Source organism: Gnatocerus cornutus, chromosome 3, assembly GCF_029298725.1.
Source record: "Gnatocerus cornutus isolate USDA-ARS CGAHR chromosome 3, icGnaCorn1.1, whole genome shotgun sequence".
Lineage (NCBI taxonomy): Eukaryota > Metazoa > Arthropoda > Insecta > Coleoptera > Tenebrionidae > Gnatocerus > Gnatocerus cornutus.
Window position 1 is genome coordinate 20,343,765 of NC_142235.1, and position 20,850 is coordinate 20,364,614.

General features: G+C 34.6%; 3 protein-coding genes and 1 pseudogene across 3 annotated transcripts; 1 reads left to right on the plus strand and 3 right to left on the minus strand.

Moving 5' to 3' along the window:
* Window positions 1-2,685: 2,685 nt before the first annotated feature.
* On the plus strand, window positions 2,686-5,895 carry LOC148177941 (cytochrome P450 4C1-like). The gene is made up of 10 exons (XM_088031656.1): window positions 2,686-2,946; window positions 2,991-3,185; window positions 3,226-3,411; window positions 4,381-4,450; window positions 4,497-4,623; window positions 4,672-4,705; window positions 4,748-4,914; window positions 4,958-5,120; window positions 5,464-5,643; window positions 5,694-5,895. The coding sequence occupies exons 1-10, from the start codon at window positions 2,751-2,753 to the stop codon at window positions 5,870-5,872; spliced, it is 1,497 nt and encodes a 498-aa protein (XP_087887782.1). The 5' UTR covers window positions 2,686-2,750; the 3' UTR covers window positions 5,873-5,895.
* A 161-nt stretch (window positions 5,896-6,056) lies between these two features.
* On the minus strand, window positions 6,057-7,504 carry Gmppb (GDP-mannose pyrophosphorylase B). Its single transcript, XM_088031660.1, has 2 exons — window positions 6,729-7,504; window positions 6,057-6,669 (listed from the first exon to the last, which is right to left on the minus strand). Exons 1-2 carry the CDS (start codon window positions 7,258-7,260, stop codon window positions 6,107-6,109), a joined length of 1,095 nt encoding a protein of 364 aa, XP_087887786.1. The 5' UTR covers window positions 7,261-7,504; the 3' UTR covers window positions 6,057-6,106.
* Window positions 7,505-8,229: 725 nt separating this feature from the next.
* LOC148177943 (very long chain fatty acid elongase AAEL008004-like) lies at window positions 8,230-9,284 on the minus strand. The gene is made up of 5 exons (XM_088031661.1): window positions 9,174-9,284; window positions 8,938-9,125; window positions 8,760-8,891; window positions 8,472-8,714; window positions 8,230-8,422 (listed from the first exon to the last, which is right to left on the minus strand). The coding sequence occupies exons 1-5, from the start codon at window positions 9,232-9,234 to the stop codon at window positions 8,255-8,257; spliced, it is 792 nt and encodes a 263-aa protein (XP_087887787.1). The 5' UTR covers window positions 9,235-9,284; the 3' UTR covers window positions 8,230-8,254.
* A 7,551-nt stretch (window positions 9,285-16,835) lies between these two features.
* On the minus strand, window positions 16,836-19,507 carry LOC148177944 (very long chain fatty acid elongase 1-like; annotated as a pseudogene).
* Window positions 19,508-20,850: the final 1,343 nt, after the last annotated feature.

Below are 20,850 nucleotides of genomic sequence, written 5' to 3' on the forward strand. Positions count from 1 at the left end.
AACGATTTTTACCATCGTTTTTCTCGGGTCATTTTACTTTAGAATCCGCCTTCAAAAGCCTAAAAATCAATAGTCAATTTTTTGGGCAAAAAATGCGACTTAATCGATAAAATTTTTTTAATTTTTAATTTTTTGATCGCCACTCGTAAACTATTTGCCCGATTGTACTGAAATTTGGACAACTCATAGATCCCGAGCTGCTCTTTCGATCGATATATAATTCAATAATATTAAACGCAGTTTTCGCTCCAAAACATCTTCTTGAAAATGACCTTAAAATTGCCCTATGAAAATGTAATTTGGTCGATATCTCGCTTGTTTGTTAACGAAATTTGAGCTATATAGGCTCATTTAACGCAGAATTTCGCGCTGAATCCAAAAAGCTAAGACTCGTTAAAATTAGTTTACAAATAACTGAGTTATGGATGTTCAAAATTTTAGATATTAAATTTTGAGTTAAAAAATATTCAAAGTTCAATTTCTCCGAAACTACGAAAGATTTTGAGAAACGGTTTTCACCATTGTTTTTCCCGGGTCATTTTACTTTAGAATCCGCCTTCAAAAGCCAAAAAATCAATAGTCAATTTTTTGGGCAAAAAAATTTTGCGGCTTATTCGATAAAAATTTTTTAATTTTTTATTTTTTGATCGCCACTCGTAAACTATTTGCCCGATTGTACTGAAATTTGGACACCTCATAGATCCCGAGCTGCTCTTTCGATCGATATATAATTCAATAATATTAAACGCAGTTTTCGCTCCAAAACAGCTTTTTGAAAATGACCTTAAAATTGCCCTGTGAAAAAGTAATTCGGTCGATATCTGGCTTGTTTGTTAACGAAATTTCAGCTATATAGGCTCATTTAACGCAAAATTTCGCGCTGAATTCAAAATAATTTTTATTTTTTTTGTAAGTCAACAAATAAGTGAGTTAGAGACGTTTGAAATTTTGGGTTGTTGCCAGAGAGCCAAAATTTTGAAGGTTCTAAACCGATTTTGCTCGATATCTCCGGAATTATGGCAAATATTGAACAACGCTTTTCGAAATCATTTTTCTCGCATTTTTTTACCTCAGAAATCGATCTTAGATAGTTTGAATTCAAAATTTTTATTTTTTTAATGTAGAAGTTAGCTGCCTTTTAGTCCCTTATTAAGGCTCGGTTGCTATCTTGCTATTTATAAAGCAATCTTAACGTGCTCATTTTACGCAGAATTTTACACAGAATCCAAAAACGTAAAATTCGTTGAGATCGGCTCACAAATAACTGAGTTATGAGCGATCAAAATTTTGGATATTGAATTTTGAGTGGGAAAATTTTCAAACCTCGATATCTCCGAAACTAAAAGAAAAATTGAGAAACGGTTGACGCCATCGTTTCTCTCGGCTCATTCTACCTTAGAATCAGCCCTTAAATGTTGAAAATTTGAAGGAAAATTTTTTGGGCAAAAAAATTTTGCGACTCAATCGACGAAAAATTTTCAATTTTTCGTTTTTTGATCGCCCCTCGTAAACTATTTGCCCGATCAATCTGAGATTTGGACAGTTGATAGATCTCAATCTGCTCTTTCGATCGATACATAATTTAATAATATTAAACGCAGTTTTCGCCCTGAAACAGCGCTTTAAAAATGACCCTAAAATTACCCTCTAAAAATGGAAATCGGTCGATATCTCGTTTATTTGTTAAGGAAATTCTAACTATATACGCTTATTTTACGCAGAATTTTGCGCTGAATCCAAAACTACCATAATTTTTCTCGTCGGTTAACAAATAACTAAATTAGAAGCGTTTGAAATTTCGGGTTGTCGCCAGAGAGCCAAAATTTTGGAGGTTCGAAAACGATTTCGCTCGATTTTTCCAGAATTAAAACAAACATAAAAAAAAACTAATTTTAAAATCGTTTTTCTCGCAATTTTTTAATTAAGAATTCGTGCTTAGATTTTCCGAAAATCGAAAATTTGATTTTGTCGAAAAAAAATTCATGACTAAAAGGATGCCAAACTTCTGCGGTCAATATTTCGCTTATTTTTAGAGCAAACTTGTATTATTGGGGCTCATTTTACGCAGAATTTCTCACAGCTTCTAAATCCGGGCTCAAAATCCACGTACAACAACAAATAACTGAGCTATGACCATTTAAAGAGTCGATAAGCAAATTTTTAAAATGTTCAAAACTACAACAGATCCAAATTTATTTGAGGGTGCAGATTATTCGACACCACCCTTTGAGAGTTTACAAGTTTACGAATTACGATGAGTTCAATTCTATTAATATTAAGAAGACTCAAAGAAACGTTCAACTTGTTTTGTAGCCAATTTCATTTACGACGCAAACTTGTCCTGTTATTTTATTATTACTGGTTTACGTGCGTCAATTGACACTTTTTCGTTTTTTGCAACAAAGGACGAGAAGTTAGCTATGCCGACGGCTTCTCAAGGTTATCCGGCTCGCTGTCAGGGAATTCCGGACAACAAAAACCAAAACTGCGGCCTACACGATTTTTTTTCTTTGGAAAAAATTATGACCACATTCAAACCACGTTTTCCAAAATTCGACAATTCGACTAAATTTATTAATTTCTTCTAAATTATTTAAAAAAAAGACGTTAGAAAGTCAACAGACCGATTTTTATTCGTTTATTTTTTTGTTTTATTTTTTTCAAACCTGATCTTGCGACCCTCGCCGCGCCCCCGACTCGATAAATTTCCTTCCGCCGCGCCTTCAGCCTCCAGTACCACCTCAACACCCATGGACTTCTTAAGACTCCAAATCCTGGAAAATCTCACCCTTTTCCTGAAACTCACCGCTGGGATTTTCGCCCTTCTTACGATCGCCCAGTACCTCTGGAAGCGCCGCTGGATCTACTACTTCTCCTGGGTGCTCCCAGGACCCCTCTCGCTACCATTCATCGGGAGCCCCAGCATCGTCTTCGCCGGACAGAAAGGTAGGTCCACCCCTGAGTTTCCTCCACCTCAAAATCTTCTCCAGATGTCTTCAGACGGTGGATCAGAATGTCGGAGATTTACCCTCCGGTGTGGAGGATGTGGATCGCCAATCAGATGTACATTCTCACCTCCAGAGCGCAAGACGTGGAGTATTTGCTCTTAAATTGTTTACATAAAGACAATATTTTGTTGTATGAGTACACGGAGGAGATCGTTTCGTCCATTTTTTCAACGAGGTGTAAGTAGTTTGGGGTTGGTTTTCCATGATTTGGTGGTAGTGAACAGGTGGAAGAACCATCGGAAGAATATCAATCCGGCGTTCAACCAGAAGATGTTAAATTCGTTCTTCCATGGGATGGTCAAACACGCGGACAAGCTGACGGAGCTGCTGGAAGAGCAGCGCGGGGATGGCGAGATCCAGATGCTGCCCATCATGTGGACCAACACTTTGAACACAATTTTTGGTAAGGCCATTTTTTTCTGTTTCTTTTTTCAATTTTTTTCTATTTTTTCTTCCTTTTTTTTATTCTTTTTTTTATTATTTTTATTGTTTTTTTTCCTTTTCTTTCTTTCTTTTTATTGTAATTTCTTTTACTTCCAGAAACTTTTTCTGTTTTTTTTTGCTTTTTTCCGATTTGTTTTCTTATTATTTTCATGTTTCTTTTTTCTCTTTTTTTTATGGTTATTTCTTTTACTTCCAGAAACATTTTCTGTTTTTTCCTATTTTTTCCGATTTTTTTTTCAATTATTGTTTTTCCTTTTTTTACCTTTTTGTTATTATTCTTTTACTTTCAACTTTTTTGTTTTTTCTAGTTTTTCTTTATTTTCCAGTTTTCTTTTTTTTTCCTATTATTTTCATTTTTTTTTTCGTTACTTTCTGTTTTTTATTTTTATTTCTTTTACTTTCAGATACTTTTTCTGTTTTTTCCTACGTTTTTTCGATTTTTTTCTTTTTTTCTTATTAATTTCATGTTTGTTTTTTCCTTTTTTATGGTTATTTAGAATAGAATGGAATAGAATGTTTATTGTTGGGAAAAAAACCTCAACGGTTTAATCAAAGATTTTAGGTTATACAGATTAAAATCCAGGACATCACAATAGTATAAAATTACAAAAATATTATGGTTATTTCTCTTATTTCCAGAAATTTTTTCTGTTTTTCCCAATTTTGTTTATTTCTTATATCATTTATTATTCTTATTTCCTTTTTCTTTTTTTTATTGTTATTTCTTTTACTTCCACAAACTGTTTTTGTTTTTTGTTATTTTTTTCCAGTTTTTTCTTTTTTTATAGTATTGTCATTTTTATCCTTTTTTTTTCTTGTTCTTTTTTTCTTTTTTTTAATTTTTTTCCCTATTTTTTCTTTATTTTCTATATATTTTTTTTCTTTTTTTTCTTATTATTTTTTTTATTGTTATTTCCTTTCCTTCCAGAAACCTTGGGCCGCGTGGACCCAAAAACCCTCCGAAAGAGCAACTCCAAACACGTCGCCATGCTCACACGGTACTACCAACCAAACTCCCCAACTTCCACTAACTCTTCTCCCCAGATACGAGGAGCTCGTTGTGGAACGTGGCACTAACATCTACTACTATTTCAACATCTTCTGGAAGACCAGCGCTCTGTACACCGAACTCAACACTCTTCTACAAGAATTCTGGACGGAACTCGAGGAGGTACCACCCCACTTCTTAACTAAAATCCCCTAACTTCCGTTCTTTCAGACGATTGACCGCCACTGCTGCCAAACCGACAAAGGTAAAGTCACTAAAAACGCACGGAAATGAGCAAATTTTGCAGATCCCGCTCTTACCGACAAGACTTTTATTTCGCGGTTGCGGAACGGTGACTACACGCTTCAAGGGAAAGTCGAGGAAGTCGCCTTTATGTTCGTAGCAGGCAGTGAAACAACCGCCAACGCCGTGTGTACTTTTCTCCTCTTCATGAGTATTTACCCCGAAATCCAGGTCCGTACTCCCTTAATTGACCCGGTTCTGTACCTTTTTGTAGGAGCGCGTCTACGAAGAGCTCTTGGAAGTCTTCGGCGACGACGATATAACTCTGGAGGGTCTCAACAAGTTGGAGTATTTAGAACGCGTGATCAAGGAGGCGATGAGGATTTCCCCCTCCATTCCTTGCGTGGGGCGTTACATCGACAAGACGTTCGAATTGGGTAAAAAGCGCCCTTTTAAAAGACTTTTTCAGCAATCGTTTGTTTTCGATACTATTAATGCATGATTTGTCGGCTGAAATCATCCATTAAAGTGGGCTATTAATCAATAATTTAATGTGTTTGTTATACACATAACTTCACTTTGCTTTTGTATTTTTGGTTGCATAACCACCTTTTTTGGTGAATTTTTCAATATTCAATCACCGGAAAAGTATTGTACGTAACTCTATGGTTAATGAACGATTAATAATCTTGCTTATTAACGGTCAAAATCGCTCAATTATTAACCGCTTTCATTAACCAACTTGTTTGTTAAATGGCTATTAAACGATTCTTTTAATAGACGGACAGACGTTTCCGGAGGGCGCCACGACGGTGATTCCCATCTGGAGCCTCCACAGAAATCCCCAGTACTGGCCTGACCCTCTCAAGTTCGATCCTGATCGGTTTTTACCGGAGGAAGTAAAAAAGAGGCCGAGATGTGCCTACATTCCGTTTAGTTACGGTTCTAGGAACTGTGTCGGTGCGTGGGTTGGCACCACTGGGATTTTTTCACTGTTTTGTTGGTTGCAGGGTTGAAGTACGCCATGATGGTTATCAAGATTATAATCGCGCAGGTTCTGAGGAAGTTTGAGGTTAAGCAGGGGAAGTACCGGTCCTTCCAGGAGATCGAAATGGTGTTTCAGTTCATTGCAAAGCCCAAAGAAGGGTGCAGAATACATGTAGAACGAAGAACGGGGGTGGGGGAATAAAAAATGGGGGGCAGTTGTACCAACTGTTGTTTAATTTTTAGGAAAACCACTAAAATTTGCGAGTTTGGTGACAGATGTGTCAATTTGGTGTCAAAACGAAAATCACTAAACTCAAAGAATGAATATGTATAGAATAACGTCATTGTAATGACATAATATAGAAAAACTTTATTAACACATAAAATACAAAAACACAAAAAAATCAGCGTTTATTATATTACAAAACGGCAAAAATTACATAATAATTTGCGGCTCCGGCACCGAAACCGTGATGTTCTTATGCGGCAAGACTTGCCCCCCGTTGATATACGTTTCGTCCTTCACAATAACATCTTCACCGAGCACCGTGGTGCCTTCCATCCTCACCCATTTCCCCACAGAACACCTCCACCCAACTATACAACTCTCTAGCCACGAATTCGATTTGATCACAGCGTCTCTTAGAATAGTCGACCTCTTCACACAGACCCCCTCTTCAATGACCACCCCAGGTCCAATAGTCACGTTAGGCCCGATTTGGCAATTCGGCCCGATTTTCGCCGTGGGGTCCACTAAGGCATTCCCGACGACTCCGGGGCCTTTGTACAAAAGCTCGGAGTTTTTGCTCCTGAGGTCCTTGAGGTAGAGACACATTCCGGTGAGGAAGTCTTTGGGTTGGCCGACGTCCATCCAGAAGCCCTGGAGCTCGAAGGCGAAGAGCTGCTGGTCTTTGGCCATGACTGGGAAAATTTCTTTTTCTATGGACGTGGGACGGAGTTGGATGCGGTTGACCACGCTCGGGTTCAAAATATACAATCCTATATATTAAAAATAATAATAATTATTTGGTCCTTGGAGCCGGATCGCGATACCCCACCTGCGTTGATTTTGTTGGAGATGAACTCCTGGGGCTTCTCCACGAAGCTCTCGATGCAATGGCTGGAGTCGTAAACCACCACGCCGTACTTTGAGGGCTCCTCGACCTTCGTCACCACGATGGTGCCCTCCTGGCCGTGGTCCTGGTGGAACTTCGCGAGTTCTTTGAACGGAAAGTCGCAGATGATGTCGGAGTTTAACACGAAGAACGGCTTGGTGCTCTTCAGGAGGTGCTCCCTGGCCAAGGCGATAGGGCCCGCGGTCCCCAGAGGCTCCGTCTCGTGCGAGAAGATCAAACTGATCCCCAATTTCACAGCTTCGGCCTTTAATTCTTGCTCCATTTGCTCGGCGCGGTAGGACACTGCTAAAATCACCTCGGTGACGTCGGCCCCCACGAGCGCCTCCATTTGGTGGAGGAGAATCGGCTTGTTAGCGAACTCCACAAGCGGCTTGGGGCGACTCAGGGTAAGGGGGCGCAGCCTCGTACCGTAGCCCCCGACTAGAATCAGGGCGCGCATTGTGTCTTTCGTCATTGTGGGGTGGACACGTCACGATTTCTCATTTAACTGATACTGATAAGGGAAGATAAACAATCTGACGTGGATGTGTCAAACTTCGGAGCTGCCAACCGTCAGAGTTTGAGGTTAAGTTGGGTGAAACCGGGGGTACGAACACTGACAGAGGCTGTCGTAAAGACGACGAGTAACCCCTTATTCGTTTAGCCACCAGGGGGGTGTAGAGAAGCGAGAAGACACTCAGAGCGAGGCCGGGTGGATGTAACCTCACTTAAATCTGTCAAATTGTGAAACATCGTCGCTTGAAACGGTAGTGGCTAAAGTATCAACACCGGGAAACTATCAATAAAAGTGACATTTCGTTAGTTTCACAGCAGTGTCGCCACCTTCCTAAATTAAAAAGTGCAACTCTCACTCTTTTATCATCATGGATCTTTTCTATTGTGAACATAACCCCAAATTCGAGGACCCCGGTCCTTCCACTTCCACAATTGCCACTTCTTTTTTTCAAAATAACATAAAATTTGAACTTCTACCCCCTGATCGTGAGTCTTAATAATCTCTCGTTGCTTCGTTTTATATTATTTTCTAGACAAACCACCAATTTTCGACAAGACTCGCTCGAAATTCTCTTCTTCTCAGCTCGAGCTGCTCCAGAATTCGTACCAAAACTCCAAATATATCAGTTTTAGCGAACGAAAAAAATTGTCGGGGGTTTCAGGGCTTACAAGGCAGCAGATCAAAAACTGGTTCAAGAACAGAAGGAGCAGAGAAAGGAAGAAGAAGAACCAAGAAAAAGCCTTTGAAACGAAGTGGAATGAATACGTGATGGACTTGGTGAAGACCATAAGAGTTGACTCCGTTGCCGACATGATGAAGTACATGAAGGTGGAGACTCCGTTTGAGTGCCCCCATGAGTTCTACCACCTCGCCAGAGTGAAGTGCCCCTGTGAGGGAATCTAATGCGATTTTTTTTTACAGAATCCCTTTTTATTTACGATAGAAATCAGTTTTATTTCACCTTTTTTTTCAATAAATAAGTGTCTTTGTAGAATTTTCCGAAGAGATAAATGATCACCAAGACGTTGACGCAGAAGAGGCCCATCCAGCCCTTGGGGTACGAGCAATTGACGTTTAAAATCGCCGGGGCGACACTGATGAAGATCATGCAGTGTTGAATCTAGAAATACAGTGGTACCAACTTGTTATGAAAATTTGGAGCTGCTTACAATTTGGAGAACTGTGACGTACTTCTTCCACCAGATGACTTTGGTGTTGTTGGGGCTCCAGGAGGACATTAAGTAGTAGCAATACATGATGCAGTGGATGACTGTGTTGTAAATCCCGACATAGAGTCCCTGTCCTCCTGGGAAATATTTCCCGGAAATCCAGGCAGCGGTCAAGATTCCAATATGGTGGTAAACATGGAGGAAGGAAATCTGCCGGTTTTTCTTCCGAAGAACGTAAAACACCTACAACACTCTCACAGAAAAAGTCACTAAAAGCACTAAACTCACAGTCTCTATCAGGTCTAAATATTTCAGTAAGACGTAGTAGTAGTGCCCTCGCAGCTCCGCGAGGTTGGCATCAGTGTTGGACTTGTCAGGCGGCGAGCAAATTAAATTTAAGTTGGCACTACCTTCCACCAGCTAAATCACCAAAATAACATCAAAAAATCCAACTAAAACGACTTACTTTGAAGAAAATAAAAGCGTTGAGGAAAATCTGCGCGATGTTATATCCAATGATTGTGTTCCTCAAAGAAAACGGTTTTCGGTGCTGCATGAACATTGGTCCGATTCGAAAAACCACCGCGAGATAAATTAGAAGAATTGTGATGAGCTGCAGCGGCGATTTCATCAAGAAGAGATCCATCCGGGGGTCTGGAAATTGAAGAATTATTTTGATTAGATTTGGGCATTTGGGCTTACCGGACGCCCCCGTGGAATCGGTCAAAACATCCCAGAAGTTCCGCAGCACTGACGCCGACATCTTCGACTGAAGCCGCTCCTCGAGTATAAAGTATTATACCTTCTGAAATTCTAGGTCAACTAGTAAATCGGCGGAAAATGAATCAGCCTTGCGTCGCAACGCTTTTTGAACAAAGTAAAGTACAAATGCATGAATATTGCAATGAACAATGGAAATTGACAATATTTTTACATATTATTGACCTATCGGGATGATTTGAGAATTTTAAAAAGCGAACGGCGCGTGGGAACAAATATTTTTTATTTAGTCACTTTTTTTTCGTAATTATAATTTTTGTGTTATAATCGTTTCCTGCATGTTCCTTTTTTTCGTAATTACACTTTTTTTGTGTCTAAATGTTGACACGAATCTCGTGCGGAATGTAAAAGTTTGCTTAAAACTGAAATTTGTTCGTCTGCTGAACCACTTTATTTTCACTTGTTTTACCTACTTGTGGTGTTATTAAGGCCGTTAAATCTTCATTATGTTTGCTTTGATTGAAAAAATCTGCTTTTTTGCTTTCTAATGGTGAGAAGAGCTCTTGGAGTGGTGAGTCAAGAGGACTTTTGTATTAGGAACAATAAAGAGAATTTACCTACAATGTGGACAATTTTTTATCCTAGATTTCTTCTCGTTTCTAGTTTGTCTTTTCTTTTACTTCTGCTTGCACAAGTTTCAATTCTATCAATTTAAAATTATTAGTTCTTGTCTCTTAATTTAGTTTTTTTATTCTAAATTTTCTATTTTCTGAATTGCTTAATTTTAAACTTACCAATTTTTTTTAACTGTTCATTTTAAACTTCATTTTTTTGAATCACAATTTATAAATCCTAAATTTATAATTTCTGTAATCCTCTAAATTTTGAATTAATAGAATCCATAAAATTATTATTATTAGAACTTACTTCGACTTCTTACTCGAAAAGTGTCAAATCTCTTAAATATCTAGTTTTCGTACATCAAAACTGCTGCGACGATGTAAGTTTCGACGTGACTTTTTTTCGAAATATTCAAAATTTATTAGAAATTTCCAATTGGCTAATAAAAAATTCTAAAATTTGTATCCTCTGTTCAAAAATTCTGTCTTTTGGTACAGTTAAAAATCAAGTTGGGAATAGTACCTTCTTCAAATTTTAAATTTCTAGAACAAAAAATACGAAAATTACAAATTTTAATAAAAAATGTTGCTAATTTTTGACTTGCCGTAAAATATATATTTTTTTTAATTTGCGTTTTTTGCTCAAAAATTTTGTACTTTGGCACAGTTGAAAAACAAAGTAAGAATAGTCTCTCCTCCAAATTTCATAATTTTAGGGCAAAAAATACGAGAGTTACAAATTTTATTAAAAAATATTGCAAATTTTTGACTCACTCAAAATGAAAAATTCTAAAATTTGTCTTTTTTTGCTAAAAAATTCTGTACTTTGGCACAGTTAAAAAACACCTTAAGAACAGTGACTCCTCCAAATTTCATAGTTCTAGGGCTAAAAGTACGAAAATTACAAATTATAATAAAAAATATTATAAATTTTTGACTCCCTCAAAATGAAAATTTCTAAAATTTGTCTTTTTTGCTCCAAAGTTCTGTATTTTGGCACAGTTGAAAAACAAGTTAAGTATAGTAACTCCTCCAAATTTCATAGTTTTTGGGCAAAAAATACGAGAATTACAAATTTTATTAAAAAATATTGCAAATTTTTGATTCCCTCAAAATGAAAAATTCTAAAATTTGTCTTTTTTTGCTAAAAAATTCTGTACTTTGGCACAGTTAAAAAACACCTTAAGGACAGTGACTCCTCCAAATTTCATAGTGCTAGAGCTAAAAGTACGAAAATTACAAATTATAATAAAAAATATTATAAATTTTTGACTCCCTCAAAATGAAAATTTCTAAAATTTGTCTTTTTTGCTCCAAAGTTCTGTATTTTGGCACAGTTGAAAAACAAGTTAAGGATAGTAACTTCTCCAAATTTCATAGTTTTAGGGCAAAAAATACGAGAGTTACAAATTTTATTAAACAATTTTCTAATTTTTGACTACCTCAAAATGAAAAATTCTAAAATTTGTCTTTTTTGCTAAAAAAATCTATACTTTGGCACAGTTAAAAAACAAGTTAAGAATAGTTATTCTTCCAAATTTCATAGTTCTAAAACTAAAACTACGAAAAGAAAATTACAAATTTTATTAAAAAGTGTTAATTTTTGATCTGTGGTTAGATATATTTTTTTTAAATTTGTCTTTTTTGCTCAAAAATTCTGTACTTTGGCACAATTGAAAAACAAGTAAAGAATAGTATCTCCTTAAAATTTCATAGTTTTATGGCAAAAACTACGAAAGTTACAAATTTTATTAAAAAATATTGTAAATTTTTGATTCCCTCAGAATGAAAAATTCTAAAATTTGTCTCGTTTGCTAAAAAAATTCTGTACTTTAACACAATTGAAAGTCAAGTGAAAAATAGTAACTTTTTTAAATTTCATAGTTCTAGGGCTAAAAGTACCAAAATTACAGAAGATAATAAAAAATGCTGAAAATATTTGACTCGCTTTATAAATAAAAAAAATCTAATATTTGTTTTCTTTTCTCAAAAAATCGGTTTCTCAAAAAATACGTTAAGAATAGTAACTTCTGCAAATTTCATAGCTCGAGGACTAAAAATACAAAAATTAGAAATTTAAATCAAAAATGCAAAATTTTTGACTTGCACTTAAAATAAAAAATTCTAAAATTTGTCGTTTATGCTTCAAAATTCAGTCCTTTGGCACAGTTGAAAAACAGGTTAAGAATAGTAACTTCTCCAAATTTGATAGTTCTAAAGCTAAAAGTACGAAAATTATAGAAATTATTCAAAAGTCTTGCAAATTTTTGACTCGCACTTAAAATAAAAATTCTAAAATTTGTCTCTTTTACTCAAAAAAATCTGTACTTTGGCACAGTTAAGGAACACGTTAAGTATAGTAACTCCTCTGAATTTCTTAGTTTTAAAGCGAAAAGTACGAAAGTTACAAATTTTATTAAAAAACATTGTAAATTTTTGACTGGCCCTCAAAATAAAAAATTCTAAAATTTGTCTTTTTTGCTCAAAAATGCCGTACTTTGGCACAGTTGAAAAACAAGCTAAAAATAGTATCTCCTCCAAATTTCATAGTTTTATGGCAAAAAATACGAAAGTTACAAATTTTATTAAAAAATAATGTAAATTTTTGACTTTCCCTCAAAATGAAAAATTCTAAAATTTATCTCCTTTGCTCAAAATTTTTGTACTTTGGCACTGTCGAAAAACAAGCTAAGAATAGTATCTCCTCCAAATTTTATGGTTTTAGGGCAAAAACTACGACAGTTACAAATTTTATTAAAAAATATTGTAAATTTTTTATTTCCTTAAAATGCAAAAATCTAAAATTTGTCTCCTTTGCTCAAAACTTCTGTACATTAACACAGTTGAAAAACAAGTGAAAAATAGTAACTCTTCCAAATTTTATAGTTCTAGGGCTAAAAGTACAAAAATTATAGAAGATAATAAAAAAATGTTGAAAATTTTTGACTCACTTTCTAAATTAAAAAATCTAAAATTTGTCTCCTTTTCTCAAAAAATCTGTACTTTAAAACAGTCAAAAAATACGTTAAGAATAGTAACTTCTGCAAATTTCATAGCTCTAAGACTAAAAATACAAAAATTAGAAATTTAAATAAGAAATGTTGCAAATTTTTGACTTGCACTTAAAATAAAAAATTCTAAAATTTGTCTTTTTTGCTTCAAAATTCTGTCCTTTGGCACAGTTGAAAAACACGTTAATTATAGTAACTTCTCTAAATTTCATAGTTCTAAAGCTAAAAGTACGAAAATTATAGAAATTAATCAAAAATCTTGCAAAATTTTTGACTCGCACTTAAAATAAAAAACTCTAAAATTTGTCTCCTTTGCTCAAAAATTCTGTACTTTGGCACAGTTGAAAAACAAGTGAAAATTAATAACTTCTCTAAATTTTATAGTTCTAGGGCTAAAAGTACTAAAATAACAGCATTTAAGAAAATGTTGAAAATTTTTGACTCGCGCTCAAAATAAAGAATTTCTAAAATTTGTTTCCTTTGTTCGAAAATTCTGTACTTTGGCACAATTGAAAAGCAAGTTAAGCATAGTAACTCCTCCAAATTTCATAATTCTAGGGCAAAAAATACAAAAATTACAAATTTTAATAAATAGTATTGCAAATTTCTCGACCTCATTGTACAAATTCCCGTTTTTAAATTATAAATCCCGAACTCGCATTGTCTCAGTTCAACTGTAATTCACCTAAAATTCGTACTTTGAACTTAAGACTAAAAAACTCATTCCAAAACCAATTCTATTTGTTTAATTAAGTTATGAATAGCAAAACAACACAAAAAAACAAGTTACGCAACTCCACCAAAGTCAAAACATTCCCAACGCGTCTGCTATGCATAAATCTTCTCTCAAACATCTTCATCTCAATGTCGTGACGCCTCCACCTCCACCACCACCCAATCGAATTTCCCGACGTCACGATTACGCAACGAAATTCTTCATCTCATCATCATCCATTGATAGAGTAACGGTGGTTTTTTGACAGATGGCACAATTTCTACCTCCGAAAACTAGTTAATCCAAGAAACGAGTTTGTTTGAAACGACCTCAGATGCATTGTTTATGCCGACTTTCCATTCATTAGTGCAAAATCGGACTAGTAAATTAGACCTTGGCAAATCCGTTCGATGCTGTTCACCTTATGGAAACTCCATTGGTGACACTTCCGATTTCCGGTCACTTAAAAGTGAGTTTTTACCCACTGAACATCCCTTGAGACGAAAATTTAATAGCAACTTATTAATGGTGTCAAGGCAGGAAATTGTGTAAAACCTGAAAAGACTTGTTTTAGCACGAGTTGAATGTCGACGACTTGGAAAATTTGCAAATTATGGAACAGAACTGCAATTGCAAGAGATTGGAGTGCGTGATAGAGTGATCATCTCGTGTTGACCTCATCGATAATGGAAATTGGCGTTTTGCCTTGTTTGTAGTTTTGTAGTTTTTCCTGATTTGTTGTCATGGTGAATATTGGATTTGAGTTGGATAATATTGATCTTGGGGAAAAAGTGAAATTTTGCGGAATTTCAATCAATTTTTTTCAATGTTTGTCTGCTTCGGATGCCGCTTCTGCGGTTGTAAAGAAACAATTTTAGCTTTTTGTGCGTTCCGAGTCGAAAGTCTTGAGGTTTTCTTCAGTTTCTTAGGAAATTTGGAATTGGATCATGGAAATTTGGTCTCTAATTTAGACTCAGTCGCTATTTCGCTTATTTATTAGGCAATCGTATTGGTGCTCATTTTACGCAGAATTTCGCGTAAAATTCGACAAGGTAAAACTCGTTTTCAGATATTGAATTTTAAATTGGAACATTTTCAAAATTCAATATCTCCGAAACTGCGAAAGATTTTGAGAAACGGTTTTCACCATCCTTTTTCTCGGGTCATTTTACTTAAGAATCCGCCCTCAAAAGTCAAAATTTCGATGGTGGATTTTTTGGCCAAAAAAATTTTGGGACTCAATCGATGAAAAATTTTCAATTTTCCATTTTTCGATCGCCACTCGTAAACTATTTGCCCGATTGTACTGAGATTTAGACAACTCATAGATCTCGAGCTGCTCTTTCGATCGATATATAATTCAACAATATTAAACGCAGTTTTCGCCCCAAAACAGCGTCTTAAAAATGACTCTAAAATCACCCTCTAAAAATGTAATTCGGTCGATACCTCGGTTATTTGTTAAGGAAATTTGAGCCATATGGGCTCATTTGACGCAGAATTTTGCGCTGAATTCAAAAATATCATTATTTTTCTCGTACGTCAACAAATAACTGAGTTAGAAGCGTTTGAAATTTTGGGTTGTCGCCAGAGGGTCAAAATTTTAGAGGTTTGAAAACGATTTGCTCGATATCTCCAGAATTATGACAAATATCAAACGACCCTTTCCGGATCAATTTTCTCGCAATTATTCACCTCAAAAATCGATATTAGATAGTTCAATTTCAAAATTTTTATTTTTTCAATGTAAAAGTTAGCTACCTTTTAGTCTCTTATTCAGACTCGGTCGCTATTTTGCATATTTATAAAATAATCTTAACGTATTTGTGCTCATTTTACGCAGAATTTTACACAGAATCCAAAAACGTAAAATTCATTGAGATCGGATAACAAATAACTGCGATATGAGCGATCAAAGTTTTGGATATTAAATTTTGAGTTGGAAAATTTTCAAAGTTCAATATCTCCGAAACTACAAAAGATTTTGAGAGACGGTTTTTACCATTGTTTTTCTTGGGTCATTTTACTTTATAATCCGCCTTCAAAAGTCAAAAATTCGATGATCGATTTTTTAGACAAAAAAATTTTGCGACTCAATCAATGAAAAATTTTCAATTTTCCGTTTTTCGATTGCCACTCGTAAACTATTTGCCCGATTGTACTGAAATTTGGACAACTCATAGATCCCGAGCTGCTCTTTCGATCGATATATATTTCAATAATATTAAACGCAGTTTTCGCCCCGAAACAGCCTCTTAAAAATAATCCTAAAATCACTCTCTGAAAATGTAATTTGGTCGATACTTCGGTTATTTGTTAAGGAAATTTGAGCTATATGGGCTCATTTGACGCAGAATTTTGCGCTGAATTCAAAAATATTATTATTTTTCTTGTACGTCAACAAATAACTGAGTTAGAGGCGTTTGAAATTTTGGGTTGTCGCCAGAGGGCCAAAATTTTGGAGGGTCGAAAATGATTTTGCTTGATATCTCCGGAATTATAGTAAATATTAAACAATTTTTTGCGGAATCGTTTTTCTCGCAATTTTTTACTTTAGAAATCGATCTTAGATAATTCGAATTCAAAAATTTTCATTTTTTTAATGTAGAAGATCAAAGTCTTACATATAATTTTGAGTCAGCAGCGGTTTTTTTTATCGATTTCTCGGTTATTTTTGGATCAAACTTGCTTTTATCAGAATTTGCTTTACGCAGAATTTCGCGCAGAATCCAAAACTGAGCTCAAAATCTACGCACGGCTACAAATAACCAAGTTATGATCATTCAAAGTTTTAAATAGCTAATTTTTATTTTTCAAATTTTTGGAATTTTTGTTTTTTCGGCCGCCATTTGTAAACTGTTTGACCTACCAACCTGAGATTTAACCAGTTGATAGATTTTAAGCTGCTCTTTCGATTGATGTAAACTCAAAGAAAGTCAACGTCGTTTTAATCCCGAAAAAAAAACGTTGAAAATCACCTGAAAAAAACTACTTGAAATCACTTTTTGGCCAACGCCTCGTTTATTTGCGTGGCAAACTCAAGTTATTTTTGCTCATTTGACGCAAAATTTCACGCTGAATCTAAAACCGTCTTCATTTTTTCCGTACGCCAACAAATAACTGAGTTGTGGCGGATCAAAATTTTGCATTTTTTCAACGTAGAAGTTAGCTGCCTTTCGGTCTCTAATTCAGACTCGGTCGCTATCTCGCTTATTTATAAAACAATTTTGACGTATTGGTGCTCATTTCACGCAGAATTTCACGCAGAATTCAAAAAGATGAGAGTTTTTAAAATCGTTTAAAATTTTGAATACTTAAAAAATAATATCCTAATTTTGTAAATATAGAAACAACAAATCTGAAATTTATAATTGAAAAAGAAGGAAACTAGAAGTTACAAAAATTACATTATTATGAATATTTGCAACCTGAGGAATTAGACAATTCGAAACTCCAGCAATGCGACAATTTGCTGCCGAAACTTCCTCAATCAAATGATTAGACCAATGAAGAGACGTTCGCTTTCCTACACACGACACACTTTCCTACCTTTCTCTACTCGATTTAAACCAAAATTTCGCAACAAAAACCAATTTATTAATCATTTAATTACTTTTCTTCAAATAAGCATTGCGATAAAACTGCCCGAACAGATAAGTAGTCACCAAAACGTTCACCGAAAAAATTCCCATCCATCCTTTAGGATACGAACAACTCCGATTGACCACAGCGGGGAAAATAGTCACAAAAATAAAGCAGTGTTGCACCTAAAACACTCAATAAGTCCCTACAAAAAATTAGAACGAACTCACGATTTGGATCAGAGTCAGATACTTTTTCCACCGGAATGCCGTGTTGCTATTGGGGCTCCATGACGTCAGGAGGTAATAACAGTACATTATCGCATGCACGAGGGTGTTGAAAACCGCCACGAAGCCCGCTTGGCCTCCTGGGAAATATTTCCCGGAAATCCAGGCGGCCAGGAGGATTCCAACGTGGTGGGAAGGAGATTTGGCGCTGTTTCTTCCGCAGCACGAAGAAAACCTAAGAAAAATTAACAATAAGCGAGTCTAAATGACGCGCGACTTACAGTTTCCATCAAATCAGCGAATTTCAGAAGAATGAAACAGTAGTGCAAGCGCACCTCCTGAAGACTTTCTTCGCTATCAGTGGTGTCGCTCGGCGAGCACGATATGTTCAAATTTCGCGCCATAGGAATTAGCTAGATACATTCTAAAATTACAAGGGGCCAAGTTGACAACACTAAACTTACTAGAATGAACAGGGTGGTATTAGCAACTATTTGAAGGATGTTATAAGCGATCATGACTCCTCGGAGGGAGTAGGGCTTCCGGTGCTTCATAAAAGAGGGCCCGAATTTGTAGATCGTGCTTAAGTAGACTGTGAGTATCATCATGAATTGCAGAGGCGATTTCATGAGAAATTTGTCCATTCGAGGATCTGCAAAAATGGTAAGATTAGGGGAAAATCCGAAATTAAAAAATTACCAGAAAGGCCGGCGGTGTCGTGGAGGACATTCAGGATTTTTTGGAGTGGCATCGTCGATACTGTCAGTTCTTTGTTATCAACTGGTGCAAATAATTTGCATTTTTTTTGAAGTTAAGAAGGTGCAGCCATGGTCAACAGGTTTCAAGGATTGGCGGTCCATAGACCTGTGCAGTCTGGCGGGTTTTTTGGGGGTACAAATATTTGGTTCACGATTTTTGGGAATTTAATATTAGTTTTTTTTTTAATTTTCAAAATATTTTGAGTTTGGACCAGAGCTAGAGGAAAGAGCTGTTGTTTCTACTTTTGGCTTATCTAGTAATTGTGACAATTTTCAAAAAAATACGACAAAAATGACGAAATTTAGAAAATTTTTATTTCTCAGAAAAACCAAAAATTTACAAAATTTTACACATAAAGTTGTGTAGTTTTGCTAATTTGTAAGGCAGAAAGATGAAATTTAAAGAGATTACTACTCTTGGCTATCCTATTAACTGTATTAATTCTCAAAAAAATACGACAAAAATTACGAAGTTTCTAACATTTTTATTTCTCAGAAGACCAAAAATTTCAAAAATTTTACATAAAGTCGTATAATTTCAGTAATTTGTAAGCTAAAGACATGAAATTTGAAAAGAATACTAATCTTGGCCAATCTACTGACTGAATTCTCAAAAGTACACGACAAAAATAAGGAAATTTAAAATATTTTTATTTCTTGGAAGAACCAAAAATTTTGAAAATTTAGACAAAGTCGTATATTTTTGGTAATCTGTAAACTAAGAACACAAAATTTGAAGAAATTAGTACTCTAGGTTAGTCTATAAACTGTGCCAAATTTCAAAATTCTGGGGCAACAGATTCAGATTTTAGAATTTTTTATTTTTAGAACGCACCAAAAAGTTTCAAAATTCTATAAAAAAAAATTGTATCTTTGGTTGTGTTTGCACTACATCGATTAAATTTTGGGAGGTTGCTACTTTTGACACCCATTTATTAGATGTTCCAAATTTCAATATTTTGAGGCAACAGACGCAGATTTTAGAAATTTTATTTTTAGGACGAACCCAAAAGTTTCAAAATTCTATAAAAAAAATTGTATTTTACTGGTTGTGTTAGCACTACCGCGATAAGATTTGGGAAGGTTGCTGCTCTTGACTTATTTATTAACTGTGCCAAATTTCAAAATTCTAGAGCAACAGACGCAGATTTTAGAAATTTTTGTTTTTAAAACGAACCAAAAAGTTTCAAAATTCTATAAAAAAAATTGTATTTTTGGTTGAGTTAACACTACTGCGATGAAATTTTTCAAGGTTACTAGTTTTTATCTATTTATTAACTATTCCAAATTTCAAAATTTTGAGGCAACAAACTCAGATTTAAAAAATTTTTATTTTTAGTTTTTTACCAAAAAGTTTCAAAATTCTATAAAAAAATGTATTATTAGTTGTGTAAGTACTACATTAATTAAATTTGAGGAGGTTGTTATTCTGAACTTAATTATTAACTGTGCCAAATTTCAAAATTCTAGAGCAACAGACGCAGATTTTAGAAATTTTTATTTTTAGAACGAACCAAAAAGTTTCAAAATTCTATAAAAAAAATTGTATTTTTGGTTGTGTTAACACTACAGCGATGAAATTTTGGGAGTTTGCTATTCTTTACCCATTGATTCATTGTGTAAAATTTCATTAATTTGGACCAACAGACGCAGATTTTGGAAATTTTTTAGTTTTGGGATGAACCCAGAAGTTTCAAAATTCAAAATAAAAATTTGTATCTTTGGTTGTGTTTGAGCCATAGCGACTAAATTTAGTGAGGTTGGTACTTTTAATTTATTTATTAACTGTAGCAAATTTCAAAATTCTGAAGCAACAGACTCAGATTTTAGAAATTTTTATTTTTAGGACAAACTCAAAAGTTTCAAAATTTGAAATAAAAATTTGTATCTTTGGTTGTGTTAGCACTACAGCGATCAAATTTTGGGAGGTTACTAGTTTTTATCTATTTATTAACTCTTCCAAATTTCAAAATTTTGGGGCAACAAACTCGAATTTTAAAAATTTTTATTTTTAGTTTTTTATTAAAAAGTTTCAAAATTCTATAAAAAAAAACGTATAATTGGTTGTGTTAGCACTACATTAATGAAATTTGAGGAGGTTGTTATTCTGTACTTATTTATTAACTGTGCCAAATTTCAAAATTCTGAAACAACAGACGCAGATTTTAGAAATTTTTATTTTTAGGACGAACCAAAAACTTTCAAAATTCGATAAAAAAAATCGTATTTTTGGTTGTGTTGGTGCCACAGCAATGAAATTTGGTAAGATTGTTCATCTTAACTCATTCATTAACTGTTCCAAATTTGAAAATTCTGAGGCAAAAGACCCAGATTTTAGAATTTTTTTAAGACGAACCAAATTATTGTGACTTGGATGAAATTAAATTAGAAAATGCATTATCCGCCGCTTTTATAATTTCTTCTACATCACCATCATCACTCATTTTAACCAACTAATGCACTTTAGAAAACACTGAACGTAAAGTGACATTTCTCTTGTCAACAACTAAATTTTAAACAGTTTGAAATCCCGGTAGTCCGAGCATTTTAATCTCTAGTGGTTAAAATGCGATTTCAATGTCGCGAGAAGATAACTAGAGCATGAGCTAATTCTATCAATTCACTCTCCTATAAGTATAAATTTTTGAAAGTTAAAGCACGAGTGTCTAGAGTTGTTTATGAACATGTTACATACTATATTTTTTCTACGACCTCAAATTTGTCACCGGTGACAAATGGTAACTTA